Raw genomic sequence first — 22027 nt, 5'->3', positions numbered from 1 at the left:
AATTACATCACATTAAGAAAAAATAATAACAGATTCTCATGCTATTTAATATTTATGTATAAAATTTAATAGACACATCTGTGAAAAAAAGGTAAACAATAGTATTATAGAATGTAAGAACAATTACAATTTGTAGAAACTAATATTAACATAAACATAAATTAAGATTAAGAGTTGCTATTTGTGAATAATATTATCAACACAGAGAACTTTTAGAAGCAGAATTCATGATAAGTAACAGATAACAAGCTTATATAAAACAAAAAGCAAGATTATTTCTTAACATCACCAAGAATTCTGATTGTAAATATACCCTCAACCTCAATTTTACCGTTTGTAAATTTTTAAAAATAACCCTAACCACATTATTATTTTTAACACAGCAACTATTGCGAGAGTTCCTGAGAGTCATTTGGCTTCCTTATTCTAGCACTAATGACTAAAACCTATCTGAATCTTCTTGAAATGTTTTTTATTATTATTGATAGCCTCCTCTATGAATCATGAGACCTTGCCGTTGGTGAGGGGGGTTTAGTGCTCAGGGATACAGAGTAGCTGGACCGAAGGTGCAACCATATCGGAGAGGTATCTGTTGAGAGCCAGACTAAGGAATGATTCCTGAAAGAGGGCAGCAGCTCTTTCAGTAGTTGTTAGGGGCGTGAGTCACAATGACTTAAACGGCCGTATCAACATCACTCAGTCCTCTGAGTACTGCGCAGCTGAAAGCAATAGAAAACTACAGCTGCTTCTTTTCCAAGAAAATGTGGTTCTCTGCATTTTCACATAGCAATAATGGAGGCGCCTTCCTTGGTAAAATATTCCGGAGGTAAATTAGTCCCCCGTTCGGATCTCCGGGTGGGGACTACTAAGGAAGGGGTCACCAGAAAATTAAAATATAACATTCTACGAGTCGGAGCGTGAAATGTTAGAAGCTTAAAAAAGGTTGGTAGGCTAGAAAATTTAAAAAGGGAAATGGATAGGGTGAATGTGGATATAGTAGGAATTAGTGAGGTTCGGTGGGAAGAGGAAGGAAATCACCTTTTGGTCAGGTGATTTTAGAGTAATTAACTCAGCGTCAAATAATGGGCAGGCAGGAGTAGGTTTCGTGATGAACAAGAAGATAGGGAGGAGAGTGGAGTATTTCAAAACGCATAGGGATAGAATCATTGTAATAAGGATAAAATCAAAACCTAAACCGACAACGATTGTTAACGTTTATATGCCTACAAGCGCCCATGCTGATGATGAGGTAGAGTGTGTATACGAAGAGACTGATGAAGCAATTAAACACGTAAAAGGAGATGAAAATTTAATAATAGTTGGAGATTGGAATGTAAGCATTGGAAAAGGCAAGGAAGGAAATATAGTGGGTGAATACGGGCTGGGCAGAAGAAATGAAAGAGGGGACCGACTTATAGAGTTTTGCACGAAGTATAATTTAGTAATTGCCAACACCCAATTTAAAAATCATAATAGAAGAATATACACTTGGAAAAAGCTAGGCGATACTGCAAGGTATCAGATAGATTATATCATGGTTAAGCAAAGATTTAGAAATCAACTCGTTGACTGCAAAACTTACCCTGGACCAGACATTGATAGCGACCATAATTTGGTGATAATGAAATGTAGATTGGGGTTTAAAAACCTGAAGAAAAGTTGTCAGATGAATCGGTGGAATTTAGAGAAGCTTGAGGAAGAGGAGGTAAAGAAGATTTTTGAGGAGGACATCACAAGAGGTCTGAGTAAAAAAAATAAGGTAGAAAATGTAGAAGAAGAATGGGAGAATGTTAAAAAGGAAATTCTTAAATCAGCAGAAGCAAACTTAGGCGGAATAAAGAGAACTGGTAAAAAACCTTGGGTTTCAGACGATATATTGCAGCTGATGGATGAATGTAGAAAATATAAGAATGCTAATGATGAAGAAAGTAAAAGGAACTATCGGCAATTAAGAAATGCTATAAATAGGAAGTGCAAACTGGCGAAAGAAGAGTGGATTAAAGAAAAGTGTTCAGAAGTGGAAAGAGAAATGAACATTGGTAAAATAGACGGAGCATACAGGAAAGTTAAGGAAAATTTTGGGGTACATAAATTAAAATCTAATAATGTGTTAAACAAAGATGGTACACCAATATATAATACGAAAGGTAAAGTCGATAGATGGGTGGAATATATTGAAGAGTTATACGGAGGAAATGAATTAGAAAATGGTGTTATAGAGGAAGAAGAGGAAGTTGAAGAGGATGAAATGGGAGAAACAATACTGAGATCTGAATTTAAGAGAGCATTAAAAGATTTAAATGGCAGAAAGGCTCCTGGAATAGACGGAATACCTGTAGAATTACTGCGCAGTGCAGGTGAGGAAGCGATTGATAGATTATACAAACTGGTGTGTAATATTTATGAAAAAGGGGAATTTCCATCAGACTTCAAAAAAAGTGTTATAGTTATGATACCAAAGAAAGCAGGGGCAGATAAATGTGAAGAATATAGAACAATTAGTTTAACTAGTCATGCATCAAAAATCTTAACTAGAATTTTATACAGAAGAATTGAGAGGAGAGTGGAAGAAGTGTTAGGAGAAGACCAATTTGGTTTCAGGAAAAGTATAGGGACAAGGGAAGCAATTTTAGGCCTCAGATTAATAGTAGAAGGAAGATTAAAGAAAAACAAACCAACATACTTGGCGTTTATTGACCTAGAAAAGGCTTTCAATAACGTAGATTGGAATAAAATGTTCAGCATTTTAAAAAAATTAGGGTTCAAATACAGAGATAGAAGAACAATTGCTAACATGTACAGGAACCAAACAGCAACAATAACAATTGAAGAACATAAGAAAGAAACCCTAATAAGAAAGGGAGTCCGACAAGGATGTTCCCTATCTCCGTTACTTTTTAATCTTTACATGGAACTAGCAGTTAATGATGTTAAAGAACAATTTAGATTCGGAGTAACAGTACAAGGTGAAAAGATAAAGATGCTACGATTTGCTGATGATATAGTAATTCTAGCCGAGAGTAAAAAGGATTTAGAAGAAACAATGAACGGCATAGATGAAGTCCTACGCAAGAACTATCGCATGAAAATAAACAAGAACAAAACAAAAGTAATGAAATGTAGTAGAAATAACAAAGATGGACCACTGAATGTGAAAATAGGAGGAGAAAAGATTATGGAGGTAGAAGAATTTTGTTATTTGGGAAGTAAAATTACTAAAGATGGATGAAGCAGGAGCGATATAAAATGCCGAATAGCACAAGCTAAACGAGCCTTCAGTAAGAAATATAATTTGTTTACATCAAAAATTAATTTAAATCTCAGGAAAAGATTTTTGAAAGTGTATGTTTGGAGTGTCGCTTTATATGGAAGTGAAACTTGGACAATCGGAGTATCTGAGAAGAAAAGATTAGAAGCTTTTGAAATGTGGTGCTATAGGAGAATGTTAAAAATCAGATGGGTGGATAAAGTGACAAATGAAGAGGTATTGCGGCAAATAGATGAAGAAAGAAACATTTGGAAAAATATAGTTAAAAGAAGAGACAGACTTATAGGCCACATACTAAGGCATCCTGGAATAGTCGCTTTAATACTGGAAGGACAGGTAGAAGGGAAAAATTGTGTAGGCAGGCCACGTTTGGAGTATGTAAAACAAATTGTTGGGGATGTAGGATGTAGAGGGTATACTGAAATGAAACGACTAGCACTAGATAGGGAATCTTGGAGAGCTGCATCAAACCAGTCAAATGACTGAAGACAAAAAAAAAAATTATTGATAGATAAATGTGGAAAATACAGATTAAAAGGATTTAAGTAATGTATACAGGAATAACGAATACACTTCAACAAAATGGCACTTTTTATTTAAAAAATAGTACTTTAGAAATTTGTAGAAAATAATGTATGTTAACTTTAATCCCACATAAAATTAAACCGAAAATAAGAATTTAAACTTATCAAAATTAACTTATAGTTCACAACTTTTTTTATTTTTTATGTGTTTGAGAGAAGCAGAAAAAAAATTGTTTACAGCATTCATCATTTTGTATTAAAAAACCAAAATAAATTTTTAGATATTCAAAATTCACAATCATTTGAAATGAGCTGAAGAAAAATTAGTTCCTAACCTTCCTCCTGAGTCTGCAGTAGTTATTGACAATGCTCTGTTTCATGACCATTTCTGAAAAACTTCCAGTGTCATCAAGCAAGAAACAAGACATGACTGTTGACTACAGAAACACTATATTGCATTTTCTAAAATGCTTAAACCACAATTGTATGAACTAATTTTTTTCTTTTTTTTTAGCTTCCGAAACCACCGTAATGTATTACTACTTCACAGGATGAATGAGAATAATATGTTTGAATATAAATGAAGTGTAGTCTTGTACAGTCTCAGGTTGACCATTCCTGAGGTGTACCCAACCACCAAAGAACACCAGTATACACGATCTAGTATTCAAATCTGTATAAAAGTAACTGCCTTTACTAGGATTTGAACATCTAGAACAGCCATCAAGTTCTGCGGCTTCTGCATTACCATCCTGATTTAAATCCAATCGAGATAGTATGGTCTGAGGTAAAACAATATGTGAGCCACAACACAATGTTTAAGATGACAGAATTGCAGAAACTGTATGAAGATAAAATGAATTTGATGAGGGACGAATACTGGAAACCTAACTGTAAATAGGTTAAAAAATCAAAGGTGAATATTGGAGCCAAGAATTGTTAATGGTTTCTCTCACAGAAGCTTTCACTGTCTCTTAATGTAGTGACAATCACTGTTCGCTTATGTAGATAATAGTGTCAATTACACTGAAGACAGTGATGACAGCAAGGAGAGCATTCTAGCTGAAGAATTAAACAGATAAATTATAGTAATAACCATTTACCATGTAATTAGCAATAGATAATATTTTGTCATCCGTTATTATATCTTACAATGTACAGAATTAGCCAACTGTATTTCATTTCAAAATTGTTGCATTCATTTGTTAAAAATAAAACAATTATTTTGGTAAGGGAAATTACTAAGAGCGAGGAACATTTTTTTACATTGTGTAGTAATCATCACCACTCCAAGCTCACCATTACACAGCGGCAGCTGTAAGTGGCATCTTATTGAGAATAACAACAAATGACTGTCAGCAATCCACCAAGTTAACATAACAGAAATAGCCCACACAGTTGGTAGGATATCATATCTAGTCTGTTATAGCAATAAAGAGATTTTCCCATGGAAATCAAAATGAAGTTGCTTTCATAAGAACTTTTTTATAACTAAGGATTTATTAGTTTAAATTTGCAAAGCTAAATGAAACAAATATGGTATTTACCATGCAAGATCATGTAGGCTGAAACTAGAATCAGAATGCAATTTATATGGGCTATTTATAAATTAACCCCCCAGTCAAATGTTACAAACAAACCAGTTTCCTCAGCAACATAGTGCAAAGTAGATGATCATACATACAGCCAGTTGCCATTTCGTTCTTTACCACTCAAGTAGTACAAAGTGGAATTAAGAAGGCGATTGTTGTGGCTCCTACTAGTTGCAAGGTACATAGCATCATGCATTTGTTTGCAAACAGAGGGACATCTACAGCTGAGATCCACTGTCAGCTGTGCACAATTTACAATAATAATGTAATGAGTAATGATTCCATGACAGAATACAGGAAATTCAGGGAAGGATGAAATAAATGTGCATGACAAGGAAGGAAGTGTAATATTTTATTATCAGTGAACTTATGAAAACACTGAACATACTGTTTGTGATGAAATGCTGATAACCGAACTTAATGAAAATTTTTCTCTGTCAAGTTCATTCTTTATGGAACTGTTACAGACAAGTTTGGTTTTTGTAAGTATTGCACACAATTTACTGAAACAACAGATGCCTACACCACAAAAAATAATAAATGGGAGTAACACTGACTTTACTTCAGCAATACATTAAGAGAAATAAAGGAAAAAATTTCTTGACAATATTACTACTGGAATGAGATATGGATGTGGTTGATCATATAAAGTACAAATCTGATCATGGAAGGGGGGGTGCTTACACACTTGCTAAACATTTTAAGAAAATACATACCATCAAAGCAACCGAGTTTAGAAAAAAAAATACAGGCTATTTTGATTTAAAAATGCAATGGTAAACTTTAATTAACTAACTTAATTAACTTGAAGATGATTATCCAACAATCACTCTTAACACTGACGATTTAAAAAAAAAAGACATTTTTACTGTTTCAGTTTCTCAAATTTAATGGGGCTGAGCTGACTGCTGTTTGTATTACACTGAGACTATTAAAAGTGCATATAATTCACCATGTAATACCCAGTAACATAAGAGGTCTTTGAGAATACATTTCATAGTTGTATATTTCAGGGTTTAAGAGCTCAGGAAATGGAATATACCAGTCAGTTTACAACATCAAATCATCTACAAGAAACAATATCAACACTTATTCACATTATGTGGGAAGAATAAATAACAAATGTATTCTAGTAGGTTTACAATAAAATATAAAAATAAATAGAATCTCTCTCAAAAAGGCAATAAAAAAACTATTTCTATCCACCCCTTGAAGAACTCAGATTTGAACAGGTATAATAGCATTTGTATGACTTAAAATAAAAATGTTCTATGAATTTTAACTATGAGACTAAAAGATTTATTTAATTATGTCAGAAAAACCTAACATTTCTTTATTTATATGTCATAACTACTTTGATAAAAAAAATATATTAGCAACGATAGAAAATTTTCAAATAGTAGAAACTAGTTTTCTTTTTAATGTTTTAATGGCTTTACAATACCTGCACGATTGCAAACAGGAACAGATTTAAAGTGTTTAATTAATGATACTTACATGTTCTTTCAGTCGAACCAACATTTTTTTCGTGTTCTCATCTCTCTGAGCGGCAGCTGATTTAAGTTTCTCTTCAACAGCTGTACGTACTTCCAATGTCTGTTGCTCCAAAATCTGACGTGTCTTCTCTACACCTTCCAACTACAAGCCATTCCAAAAGCAAACATGCAATGCCAGTGTGCAAAAGCATAATTAAAACAAAAATAAAACATTGTTGACAGTGAAATAAAATAAAAAATTGTAAACTTCACAATTTCTTACTTATTTTAATGTCTTAATATAAAAAAGTTTTCATCAAACTAGTTCCTACATAAAAAGGAGAATCAAACTGCCATACAATCTGTGATTGAAAATATGTCTTCATTTTCATTTATGTCTTTGTGTCATAAATTAATAAAAACAAAATTGTAAAAAACATTATTTAAAACAAATAACATTCATCACAAGAGATAAGAGAAAAGTTAATTCTAAAAGAAATAGTGAACTTAAGTTGATATTATCTTCCTCTGAGATATTTTCCTCATAAATTATTATACATAAGGATTTTTCAGACATTCACATATTACAATGTGCTATGCAGTAATAGATTGGTGTAAAAAAAATTGTTAGAGCACATAATAACAGCACTGTCTGAAGTTTTAAGTTTTATAGTCACATTTTTAGGTGATTTAACAGATAAGATCAGAGCCAATATGACATGCCAACAGTATGCAGATAAACCACATGTAGCTCTGATTAACTACAGTAATCTAAAGAAACCAGTTAAATGCAATTTCAAGCAATGTTATTTTATCCTTAAATAGCAATTAAAGGAGTAAGAAACCTTTTGTTTTCAGACTGAAAAAATTTTCTGGTCTAATTGGGATGTTCTGAAGAATGTAATAAAACTGGAATAAACAAAATAAATTAAACCACCTGGTTTTTGTTTTTCTAAAAAATGATTTCCATAAAGTAAAATAACTTTAACGAATTAACAGTTCATTAACTTTCGGCTAACCCTGAGAGAGGTCAAAAGGTTGCATGTAATCATAATTATATCATAGAAGCAACATTGATTAAAGTGAATCACCCTTTTTTAAAAGAGTAAATAATCTGATGTTTCCCAAAGCCATAATCAATAAAATGCCACACTAAAGTTGAACTTACTAACAATATTTACATAATTTTTTTTTTCAAGTGTCATTAGACATAAAAGAATACAAATGCTCACTTGAAAATAACAACATATAGCAAGCAAAATTTAAACAATAATATGGAACTGTAAAGAGCCCTACTAACAGAAGAATTAATTAAACAGAGATGGGTGTGAAAATCCATCTCTGGAAAAAATAAGAAAAACAAAAATAAATATAAAAACATAAAATACTTGAAAAGAAATATAAATAATTTAGTAAAATGAAATGCCACTAATGAATACAAAAAAATAATTAGTTGAACTGAACAAAAAATGAAGAGCACTATAAAAATATATAAAAATTCAGTAGTCTAAAAAGCTTTAAAAAATGTTAATGTTATTAATTGAAGGTAATACAAAGGGTTATGCTTTGAACATTCATCAGAAATTGTGACTGCAAAATTTTAATAGAATATCATATAGCTGTTATTAATATACTGAATAAAATTAAAACCAATTTTACAACTCATTAAAAAATAAATGTAAAAAACTGAAGTTTAGAAAGCAATTTATTCACTCTATGATAAATCCCATTTTATCATGAAAAACTATTCCAAGTACCACCAACTGTGGACACTACGATGTTAAGAATATATTACCAGTTGAAAAACTAATGAAAAACTATTAAATGCAATTGATTCTATACAGTAAGTTTTTTTCAGTAAAATATGACATAAAACAACTTTGCATGTCCACTACCTAGCACATTTAGTTAGTTATGGTAAGTGGTTCTGTAAGCATAGATCAACTGGTTATAATTAATACATCTACCTTAAATTAAATTTCATTTTAACAACACCTGGACTATATTCAAAATGAAAGATAAAACAACACTACCTGACAAATTGCTGCTCAAACAATATTTATGTTATAACTGTAGGACAGCAAAGTTTTTTTTTTGCTGGACAGAATCTCTTAGGTAGCCTTGTAATCAATCAGAAAATATAGATTTAGTACAGATACAGTTCTGCATTAACTCTAAACAGCACTCTTCAGTTATTTAGCAATTAATTTCTAGACTCCTAAGATAGTTAAAATTACCTTTTAATATTTGCAATGATAACATTGCAAACATAAAAATGAAGCAAATTATTACACAATAAACTATAAAAAAGAACATATTAATTTATGGAATGACGCCTTCCTGTAGATTTCCATTTTATACATTGAAATGCGAAACATGTTTTTTTTCTATGCAAGAAGATCAATCCTAGTAAGCAATGTTGTAATAAACACAGGAAGATGGATTCAAAACTTACACATAACAATGAAACAAGATACATACAGCAACAAAAAATTAATCAAAAGTTTAGTTTATAAATTAAATGTACTTTACTAAAACTATGACTTTTACATTTAAACTGGTGAAATACTGATTATAATCAAACCTTCAGATATGAATATTGTTATTCACTGCTGTTAACTTAAAATATTTCAATGCACTTTTTCAAGTCACCAGAGTAGAACTCTCAACAGTAATTGTGAATAGTTCACGCTTCTTTTGATAACAATAATAATGGAAGTTAAAAATTTAACTGCTGAAATATTTACTGTTAAAATAAATTAAAATTGTACATGTTAAATTAACATGTATACAGGCTACATAAAAACACACATTTAACTAAATAAAAATGTAGTCACTATAGAAAAAAATTCTTTGGAACAGTACTACTAACTGAACACAGAAAAATATATGTTTAAAAAACAAAACAGCAAAATGTGCAAACTACATCCAAGTCGTACCAATTCTAAATATCTGTGAGAATAAATAAATTTTCATCTGCACTCCAGACCACAATCAAATTTTATTCAAATTTAGGTGCTTTAAAAAAAAATTAAACCATTATATCAACAGAAACTTCACAGAATAATCATTAAAAAATTTTAAATAACTTTTGAATCGGTCAAAGGGTATTAAAAATCTTGTGACATAAATGAATGAGGAAAATGTTAAAACAAATATAATAAAATTTAAAAAACTTATTATTAGCAAATCTGTTTAATTAGAGTAACAAATCTTTGATAAAAAAAAATGAAGACAGAGCAGATAATCGTGAAACTTAAGTGCTATTTATCTAATGACTCGGTTATCAAAAATACTGACATGATGGAAAATCTACCAGCTGATGACCAACTTGGTTTCAGAAATAGCAATAGAATGTGGAGTCACTTTGGCCCAACAATTAATTTCAGAAGACGGATTAAAGATTAAAGAAAAAATTAATAACATGGCATTTCTTGATCTTGAGTGTGCACTCAATATGGAATATAAAATATTTAAAATAATAAAAAAAATTTGATTAATAGAAAAAGAGGAGTTGCTTGTAACATAGAAATGTAGCGTACATTATGTAAAGATGTATAATTTAACAAACAATGGAGAGTAAGTAAATAACCAGTTACAATTCAAAGATAACATTGTTCTTATGGAAAACACCAGATTTGTCAAATTACATGCTCACAGAAAAATTCAGCTTGAAAAAATGTAAGTAAAGGTAACAAAACAAATGAAGGAACCAAAGAAAAGTAAATCGAGAAATTGGACAACAAAATACAAAAAAGGATACAGCCGATTTTCTTACAGGAAAAAATAATGAAAGAATGGACAAAGTAAAGAAGAAATGTGTAAACCAAATTGACATCAAAAAGAGATCTCATGGAAAAAAACTATGTTAGTTTCCAATAGAAATATTAGAAAACAATCCTTAGAAATAGGATTAATTAAACACAGCAGACCATGGGCATGGGGAAACTAGAAAAAACTAATAGCTTTAGAAATGTGATGTTACATGAATACAATTATACTTTTGATAACACTAAATTTAATGGCACTGAAGCAAGTTATTTTATAGATTCAGAAATCAAGTTATATAACCCTATGTTCTGTTGTCATCCATTAAGCATTACGATTTACACCTAAATTAAAATAAAATCTGACGTTTTCATAAAATTAAAGTATAAAAATAAACGTAAAATTAACATTAAACAATATTCTAGTCCTACTTTTATTCAAAGATTAATTTTGAGCAAATATATCTACATCTGTTTAAATGAATCAAAACTGAATTAATGTTATAAATATTACTGCCATTTAAAACACACTTTAACACTTACATGGTCTTTCAACTTTGTCCTAATATCAGTAATATAAGCCTCTCGCTTCTCAATATGATTTTCCATTTTCTGTTCGAGGGCTTCTTTGGTCTGTGTAATGAACACACTGTTTTGTTCATCCTTCTTCTTTGAAGCTTCTTCTATCTTTGAAAGTTTAGCAGCCAAAGTTGCCATCTTATTAGCTTCCAAAGACTAGAAAAAAAATTCTCAAATTAAAATAAAATTGTAGTTACATTAACCATACAATTAAGCTCACATAAAAAAAAGGAGCACAGTCATTAATTACAATCATTTATATATATACAAATGAATTATTTTATTTATAATATATATAGTTGCTAAAAACATACAGTTTGTTGTAGCCTGCTTTAAAAATCAAACGATTAGAAGAAAACTTGTAAATGGTTATTGTTAAATAATTTTTGATAAGGTACTTCTGTCAAAACTAATCATAAATCTTAAAACCATTTCACCCTCAAATAACTGGAAGGTGTCACAAGAAATTTAACATATATATATATATATATATATATATATATATATATATATATATATAAAACACCAACCAGAATACACAAGCCCCAAACACATAGGTTAGTTGATAAATGCAATGAAGAATTCAACAAAAACATATGACATGTTAGCTGCTCTATAGTCACATCTATATCGGCAAATTACATAAAATACACAACAAAAATATCATACACGGTCAAATGATAAAACTAACAAGAACGAGAAACCAAACTTAAGAATACATATTTTTATCTGTAATAGATACTAAAAACTTGATAATTCAGGTGTAGATTTTCCACCAAAGATATGAGAATAAAAATGTTATGAACGATTTATAAATGCCACAAGATCAAAACATTCGAGTAATATGAAATGTGTAATATGAAAAAAAAAAACCATACTTAATACGCTAGTCAACACACAGTTAAATTTACTATATGGTTTAAAAAGATATCCCCGAAACCCTTTTCAGAAATAAGATTATAACAAAAAATATATTTACTAATTTTCTGGGGAGAAAAAAAATTCCAGTAACAAAAAATAAGCATTTACAGAAAGTAATATTAGTATTAATTAAAACTCTCTCACCCAATTTGACAACCAGAAAATGGAATAAGAATGATAAAGGAATCCTCTATTTATCAAAATAAGAAAATTATAAAATACAAGCAGACCCGGCAATGCTTCGCTATTGCTAGATTTGAGTGTATATATATATATATATATATTAAATGAATACAATTGAAAGTTTGGTAAAACATTAAAAAGATTAACATTACAGAACTTCATAAAATTTAACCTTCTACTTTATCTCTTTTTCCCTATTTCCCGTCTTCCCTTTCAACTTTTTTTTTTACCTTTTCCCTTCTCTTTTTCCCTATTTCCCTGTTCTTTTTTCTTTTCCCCATTTCCCCTCTTTCCTTTAAATCGAACCAGTAGCGTAAATCGTCCAGTAGTTTTTTAGTCTATAGCGGACACACATACGAAAATTGCCTTTTATATCTATAGAAAGAGAAAGTCTGTTTGTATATTTCTTTTTGTTTCGTAAATATCTCGACACCAGCACCACCTAGCAGGCATAGTTTTTACAAAAATTTCTCTTTTCGCATAACTAATATGTATTCTGAATATGAGGCCAGATCGGACCATAAATACAATTTTTCAAAATATCTTGACCACAGCGTTACCTAGCGAGTCCAAACTAATTCAGAAACCTTCCCTGGCATGCGTCCAACCATTCCCCAAAGTTTCATCGCTATCGGATGAACGGTTTAGTAAGGCATAAGAGACATACAGACAGACAAACATTCATTTTTATGTATCTAGATAGATGTTTAGGTCTACCTGACTTTAGTAATTTCTAAAATAGTCAATGTAATTTTACTAGTAACAATGTAGAGTGTAACTATACAACGTATCGTTAGCAAAATCGGAAAAACAATAAAATTATTGTCAAAAAAAGAAAATTAAGGAATGAATGACTGATTTAATTACAAATTTCAAACTAAACTGACTATCCTTAGTTGCTAATGACATCAGTTAAAAAATTTTATTTTTTTGTGTATTATTCACAAATCCTTCCAGTTGTAGGGACAAAGGAAGAAACAACATTTTTATTCTCTAATTTAAATAAATCCTTTAGTATTTTAATTTTCAAACAATCTGGGTAATGTACACCATGGTTGTTAACAGGAAATATAAATTTTATTTACACAGTAATAAATTTAACAAACTGTTTTAGCTGTTCTAGAAAAAATTGCTGCACCAAATAGCAACTAAGATCATGGATGAGTATTACGCTTAACACAAAGAATATTGAAAAAAAAAACTTTTCCTAGAGCTGCATGATTATGTTAAATTAATTCCCTTATCATTCATTCATTATAAGTAAATACAAAATATTGCAGCATGTTTAATCTCTTTAACTATTTCATAATATATGCTGATAATTTTGTACGTAAATAAAGGTTCTACAGCCATAAAATCACATATTTATTTTAAATTACAATATTTATTTCTTTAACATACTTTCAATCTACAGGCTTAATATTTTTCACTGTTAATATATTTTTGCCTTTAGCCTTATGTAAAAGTAATTTTATGTAACATTTAGTACACACTTTACTCCACATTGCAGGCTTTAAATTAGATTCAGTCTCTAGTCTCTACTTTAAACTTAAAAAGAGCATTACATAAAACCAACACATTTAGATGTATTATAAAACTGCTTCAAACGTTTATATAAAAAAAAAAAATGTACATGTATAATATTAATTATTACAATATCATAATATACAGTTGAATACAGAGTGAAAATCAATTCTCACATATATTTTCACTATATGTTTGTTTCTTTTGTTGCTCTGACTCCCCTGTTGTGTACATGTTCTCACTTGTTATACATAGTATTTATAAGACATTGTTGTTTATTACAAATTTCTTAAATTATTTAAAACTTAAAAGCTCTTCATTATACAAAAATATTTAAAAAATTATAAGATCAATGTTTTATTTTTAAAAAATTGTTAAGATTTTTGTTTCCAGGCAAAACCTAAAAAAATACATTATCAGGACACTTTGTGTGCTACAAACATTGTTAAAAAAATGTAATTCATTTTTATTAATTTTTTATGTAGCCGATTGTGGGTGGCAATGATAGGAAACTATTTCACTATCAATGATCTTAAATACAATAAAATACCAAATGTAACATTACAAGATAAATTCTTTTAAATGAAATAGCTTTCAAACATAAGTTTAATATGTGTAAAAAAATTTTTAGAAGTGACTTGTATCTCTTGATAGATACCTGTAACTTTTATAACTAACTTTGTAACTTTCATAACTAAATTATGAAAATATTGTAATTATAGAATTCCAAGTATTAAAAGGAAACAAAAAATTTTCTCAAATTATGAGGACTTTAATTTAGAAAATAATATTTAGTACACTTTTTGCAGCATAATAATTAAGCAATAGTATACATGTGGCATTAAAAATGAGGTAAAAGTTTTCACTTGTTCATCCACACTGTCAAAATACTAAAGTTACTAACATACCAGTCTTCTCTCCTGAGCAGCTTTAAGTTTTTCCTCAATATTTTCAACTGATTTAGTGCGTGTAGGAGACTGGCTGCGCTTGGCTGGAGGAGTACCAGTTGAATCAGCAAGTATGACATCATACTTCAAGCCGCCCTTGGCTTCTTCTTGGCATCTAATCTCAGTGGCTAGAAACACATAAAAAAAAAAACACCAGTTGAATAAGAGTAAAAAATTATATATTGCTGTTTTCATAATTTTATAAAATCTAAAAAAACTTCCATTTTTTAAATAGAAAGTATTTAAAATTTAATGGAGTAATTTCACTCTAAAAACGGGAATGAAGTTTGCAATATCTTATCCACACTAAGAAAATTAAAAAATGATAATTTCATATAGAAATAGTATAAAACTAAAAAAATTACTGGATATGAATTGCAATTTCTCTACCTTCATATCAGATGCTGTTCATGAGAAAAACAGCCTACTTATAAATGCAAATTTACACTATTTTACTATAAAACTCCTATAAATTTTACCATAGCTTAAAAAAATAATTGGATAAATACTAAGTTTTTTTTAAAATTTACTCTTCAAATAAATATAATATGGTAATGAATTATAAGCATTATCACACACAGAAGACAGAGCTTGAAATTGTAAAGGTACATTCCAGCTTATTAAAATTAGAATAGTTATAGTAAAAAAAGAGGAGTGTTCACTAAGAATACTAATACACTAAGAGAAGTTCAACCACTAAGAATATCACAGTCTTATATCTATAACAGCCCATCAAAGAGTATAACTATTTGTATTCACAAATGGTCGGTAGTTTTAAACTATGTCGCTTTAAATATCAAATCACAATAAATAATTTCAGTAATCTACCAACAGAGTATTACAGAACTAATAAACACTTATGAAATTTACGTGGGAAGCGGCTTTACTTTGCTCTGAAACAATATTCTGCCAGAGAAAAAAATAAAATAAAAATGATCAAAAAAGATTTTAAAAAAATTGCTTAACACAGAATCAACTAAATAATAATAAACAAAATTTGCAGTATGATCATTTAGTGCAACTAAAAAAAAATTGCTGTATTAATAGATAAACTAGCTGAAATTGTTTATGCTACAGATTCATGAGCATCATGTAACAATGCATAATTTCTTTTTTAACTGCATTTTTCCTTTTGCAACCAACATTTGCTGAATACCAAAAATTTTTAAATTTCATTAATGCAAAGCAATTTGTTTAATTTTTTAATTAATTTAAATATTAAAGAAGTAGTACTTTGTAAAGTATTAAAAAACTTAGTATTTTGTAAACTATAAAAGTACACAACTTAAGATTTTTGTCTTCAAAGTATAGGGTGGTATAATACAAACTCCAATATTTCCTTATCCCTCTCAAATTTTTTTTTTATACATACAAAAATAAATTTCCTAGAGACAAGCTATGATAAAAATTTTACGATATGTTATATCATACTTGAGTTGAAGCCAAATAAGTAACTAACACACTTAGTACATCAAATTTTCTGACTCAGGAACCACAAAACAAAAAAAAATGCAAAAATCTAGAAAGGTGATTTTATTTTCAGTTGCAATTTCCTTCTTTTATATAACAGATAGGAAAGTAAAAAATTTAACAAAAATTATCAATTTACATTTTTAAATTTCAACGGCCTATAAAGCAAAAATGTACTTTGTTAACAAATTGGTTTATTTATTCATATACACCAGGTTAGAGTAACAGCACAGTGACATGACGTCAACAGCACTCTGCAGATGTACAAGGCATCTGCATGCAGTCTGGCATGTAATTGTAAATGTACGGGTAAATATAAAAATTGAACAAAAATCACAGTAGCCTACAAAGAAATATATGTTTAGAGAGTATTTTTCTGCAAAGGTGAAAAGAATTACATTAGTTACACATGAATTTGTTCACAATAATTTAAATGGCCACTTTTCAAAATTAATACTGATTTATTTTCTTTTTTTAAACAAATAACATGATAATTTATACTTTATCATTCCAAATTAAAATAATATTTTCAATAGAGAATTATCAGGAAAAGTGTTTCGCGTACTTGTATAATTCCAAATACATTCAACAACTGATATGAGGCCAAGGTAAAAATAAGATTTTCTTAACCTTGCATATTAGTCATGCAACTGCATCAATGCAGTTTGCAATTTCATGCTTCTCAGAAACTACACAAACTCAGTTATAATAAAATAACAAAGTTTAATTATACATATCATTAATCATAACAGTGATTACATTAATTAAGACCATTAAGATTATTTTCAAGACAAAAGGACGTATGCTTAACAGCAAACCTTCAGAAATACTTCAAGATAAAAAAGATACTACTTTATTACATTAACACAGCACATAATAATAAAATATATACTCAACCAACAATTAATGCTACATTTTTAAATGTGTAAATCAATCAACTTAAATACTGAGTAAAATATACGATAAGAAATTAAACAATGTCTTTACAAACATTCATAGAATGTGAAAAAATAAGTCTTTATAAATATTTACATAAGCAACAGAATATATTCACAGAAGTAGTATATTTCTTCACGATTACAGTATAAGGCTTGTCCCAAAGAAGAAAAAAACTGCAAGTAACTTTGCTCTAAGTTTCTTTTCACTTCTGTTCCAAAGGGGACACATCCTTAACCCTTAGTTTATTCAATTGCTTTTATTGTTTTTGTTTTTTATTGCTTAACTGTAAAGACTGCACCATGTCTAAGGAGTAAATGCTTAGAATAATACTACAAGTTTTGAAGAAATAAGGTAAAAGCTTCTACACCAACCTATTCAGCACAACAGGAATCTTAACACAGCCATGGGTATTTATGTTCCATGCCTAAAAAGCCTTAAATTTTGAATAGAACTACTAGAACTACAAATAAACCACACAAAAAAGCAATGAAAAATTTACTGTGTGTGATTGTTATGCATACATATAAGGAGTAAAATACAACACTGACAGCTGATTGGTCAATAAATAAATCAAAACAATGACTGAAAAAATGATGAATGAATAACAGACCTCAAACAGAGATAATTTATTAATCCTTCAGAAAAGAGTACAGGAAAACCACAAAACCATTCATATGCTTTTATCAGAGAACAAACAGACAGTGTAACAGATTTGATAGTGAATAATAGACAGTATTGAGGGAAATATACTTACACTTTCTAGTTGCAAAACCTAGCATGAAAAGCAATAGAGATTCAGATACATACTGATGATTTGAATATCAGTTCACACAACATGTACCTAAAAATTCAACTTTTACGTACATATACTGGCATGGGAATAACATTTTTACATTCATTTCACCTCCCCTATTATATAAAGCACATTAAAGGTTATGATGATAGTTACAAAAGCGTCCTTTTTTCTAATTAATCATATAATCCACATTTTTGTTATCCACTAATATATTCTTTGGTGCAATTTTATATTCAGTACATTTTGTATAATTAATAATTTTGGAAATAAAAAAAAAACATTAGAAAAGCTACTAATTACAACCAAAATGAGCCAGTTAATCAAAACAAGTACTGAATGATGGTGCCATAAATATGTACAGTACAAAAACATCCATATGTCCAATATCAATCAAAATGAAATTTACCGCAAGTAAATCAGTAAACAATGTTCAAACATACTAATTTTAATGCAAGTAAAATAGCCTACAACATTGAAAACATTATAAAGGTATATTGTTTATACCTTTATCAATACAAATGTAAATGGCAATAATACGAACACAAAATAATTTATAAAATGTTCCTAAAAATGATATCATTAATAACTAAACAAATTGAACCAAAATTAATTTAATATAAAGTTAAAAATAGAATTACTGATTGTAATTTAAAAAATGCCAAAAAATAATGCTATTATATTATCAATATCAAACATACTTTTTCCATACTTGATATCAATGATTGATAATTACAGTTAGGCAGGTACTTTCATTAAATTACTAAAGTTATTTTTTTAAACGCTATATAAGTAAAAATCTAATGTAATAAAAAAACTTAATATTTACAAAGTAGCTTAGACAAAGGCCACTCATCAGATGGTGACTCGGTGACAGAAAATTAAAAGTTGGCAATCTTGCAAACTGTACTGGCTGCAATTTTGAAACCGAAGTCATTATACATATGTCGCTCTACATGCAACTTTATTGCAGCTTTTCATAGAAATCTAAAAATGTATTTGGATTTTCTGTATCACAACACACAAAGACAAAATGCCAAAAGATTTTTATTTTAAGATTTCGCTTCACCAGTCAACTATAATTAAAAAAAAAAAAAATCAAATCTAATGTTTAATTACACCACATGCTTGTTACACCAGGGAAATATTTCCATTACAAAAATAGTAGAGCCAATGAAATGCTAACAGGATTACTTACAAATTAATTAGCAGTAATCAAGCTACATTATTGTAAAAGTTTAAGACATCTATTCTCATTTCTCATTGCATATATTCTTATTTCACAATTCTCAATGACTACTTTTACACTTTAATTCACTCTTATAAAGATATATTCATATAAAAGATATGAATGAATGTACTTAGCAAAACAGATAAATTTTCTCTTTTTCTTTTCAATGAATTTTGAAAAAAATACTATTTATACTACTTATGTTATTAACATCACAGCAATACGTTTTACTGCTTAGAAAAGAGAGAAGTATTTATGTTGAATTTTAGAGGCAATTTTTAAACATACCACATAGTTATTCATGTTGATTGCAGGAGCAGTTTTAGATTACCATCTAATAGTAGCAGAGCATAATAAAAAAAACTTCAGTGTATGGTAGAGAAAAAACTTATTTATTAATCAGAGATAACTAATTCTGGAGAACAGTTTTAATCAATTCTGACTACGTATGAAAAAATTCTTCAATACAACATAGCTTACAGCCAGTTTTCCAGCTACTGTTGGGTATGTATATAGGCAAATGCAGTTACTACTAATGACTTGCCAGACCTCAAGTAGCTGCAGATAAATGCAATGTAAGTGGAAATGTACCAGTAAACATGTAGTCTGGAACAGACTCAGGTTGAACACACCTGAGACATAGTTAAAACCCAGCAGCTAAAGAACAACGATATCCACAGTCTAGCATTCAAATCCACATAAAAGCAATTGCCTTTACAAGGATTTCAACCTTAGTAGTCTCGGCTTTGAAAATCAGGTAATTTAGTGATGATGAGTATAACTACTAGACTTAACCTCAATACAACTTATTGGCTAAAGATATTCTCCATGATCCAACTTTGTGTTTAAAATAGTTTTTCAGTAGTAGAATTATTTTTAATGTTCATTTAATAAACTTAGTGAAAGGTAAGGTAAACATTAGAAACATAAAATAAATTACATTAAAACAATAAAAATATAAAATTTCAATCGCTTCTATCTGAAATAATCTCAATTTCTCCATTCTAATTTTGCTTAAGAATTTCCAAGAAATGTTTTAATAGACAAACTGCTTATCTTAAACATATGTGTTTAAGATGTTATCACATGGTACATGTGATATGTATGGCCACATGGTCCCTCTTTCTGATATTTAAATATATATATATATATATATATATATATATATATATAAAAATATTTTCACTTTTCTGTCATAGATTTTGAAAAAAAATTTCTAAGAATAAAATTTAAACAACAGTTTGTAACACATTTTACATCTACTTATTCGTAATAATCCCATAATTTACGTCCATACAATTTTTTTTAAATTGTCAAATTTTGAGCACATCTATCCACCATACATGTTTGTTTCTATCTGCCTCTTGTCCACCATTTTTTTTTTACATTTTAACAGATTACATTTTTTAAAAATCTGTAGAATTAACAGCAGTTTTCATTTACAATTTTTAAGTATCAGGTCTCTACCCTCTTGAAAAGTGCTTTTTTCTTCACAAAGCATAATTAAACAAAAACGTTTAAGGGGTGAAAAAGCAAAAAGCTTTCACACATTTTTTATAATTTTGTAATTTTTTGAAGAAGCCTCCCTTCTAATATTTTTCTTCAAATTCACGAAAAAAATGACTGTTAAATGATAACCCAACAGCTAAGTCAGATATTAGCAACAACCAAAAATAACTGTAAGGATTAATTTATAAATGCCTAATAGATTCAAAGATTCGCCCCGCCCGTATAATAAGTCTTAGAAACTGACGCAGACACCGGCGTCCTTCCACAGACATAGACAAAGGCATAGACAAGGGATAGAGGATGAGAAGCCGACGTATTATCGACCCTTTCCGGCGCCGGTCTGTCTCTACAATTGCTGACGTCACCTATGGCGCCAATGTCACAAGTAACCCCCTTATCAACCATATTACAAAACGGAAATACCAAAACTTACCGATGAATTTTACTTTCTTGGGCTGCTTGGTCTTTGGCTTCGTTTTTGGTTTCTTCAACGGCGCCGATGTTTTATTAGCTGGCATATGCCGACGGTTTGCTACATAACAGTGTAAAAATTAACATTCAACTCACAATTTCGCTTCCCTTCACACGCCGATCTGCCTATTAATTTTGGAACCATAAACTCGTAAGTTTTTAGTTTTTTTTTGTTGCTATTAGTAGCGTAAATATGTAATACAATATGATATTCAATATAATACAGTGAACCTATAATCGTTTAAATAACGGGAAGTTAAGAAACCCATCCGCTGCACAAACATCATCATAATCAGAAAATTAATTTATAAATCAGGTGACGAGAGGGTTTAGGAAGAGATAAAAATATATTACGCATTTAAAAATCAAGTAAATTAAAGCATTTAGGATCCCGTATTTCATTACGTAGATCATGAATAATAGAATAACAGGACAACAAATTTTGAAAGAATAACATTCCATTAGAAAAACGCGCAAACACACGTGCATGCAGAAAATGGGAAAACTACTTAAAAAATGTAATAATTTCTGAAATAAAATTAATAATAAACATAGTACAATAAGGCGATGGGTTCTTACAGTATACAACAAACCACAATACTTGACAATTCGAATTATACCCCGACCCTTATTAACCTAACCAAACGATATCCCTACCCGAACAATCATGACATTACTGCGGACAATCTATAAATAAATTTATTATACACAGAATACATTTGAATGCACGTAATACGAATGCTATACATTTTTATGACCTAACACAACGAATACAAAAATCTGAATTTACATAAAAATAATAACGTTTCAGGCAACTAAGCACATAAATATTAA

General features: G+C 29.5%; 1 protein-coding gene across 4 annotated transcripts in view; it reads right to left on the bottom strand.

Moving 5' to 3' along the window:
• stai (stathmin) overlaps positions 1-22027 on the bottom strand; it is a 129148-nt gene that overhangs the window by 10361 nt on the left and 96760 nt on the right. For 2 of the 4 annotated variants that reach the window (XM_075356207.1, XM_075356206.1), the window contains exons 2-5: positions 21156-21254; positions 14742-14908; positions 11170-11361; positions 6882-7022 (exon numbers count right to left, since the gene is read on the bottom strand). In XM_075356207.1, coding sequence (XP_075212322.1) covers positions 6882-7022; positions 11170-11361; positions 14742-14908; positions 21156-21254 — 599 coding nt within the window. The remainder of the gene's footprint in view (positions 1-6881; positions 7023-11169; positions 11362-14741; positions 14909-21155; positions 21255-22027) is intronic. The other 2 variants (XM_075356208.1, XM_075356209.1) reach the window with 1 other exon arrangement.

This window comes from Lycorma delicatula, chromosome 2, assembly GCF_047948215.1.
Source record: "Lycorma delicatula isolate Av1 chromosome 2, ASM4794821v1, whole genome shotgun sequence".
Taxonomy (NCBI): domain Eukaryota; kingdom Metazoa; phylum Arthropoda; class Insecta; order Hemiptera; family Fulgoridae; genus Lycorma; species Lycorma delicatula.
Note: the sequence above shows the minus strand (reverse complement) of the source record. Positions and strands in the feature narration are given on the sequence as shown.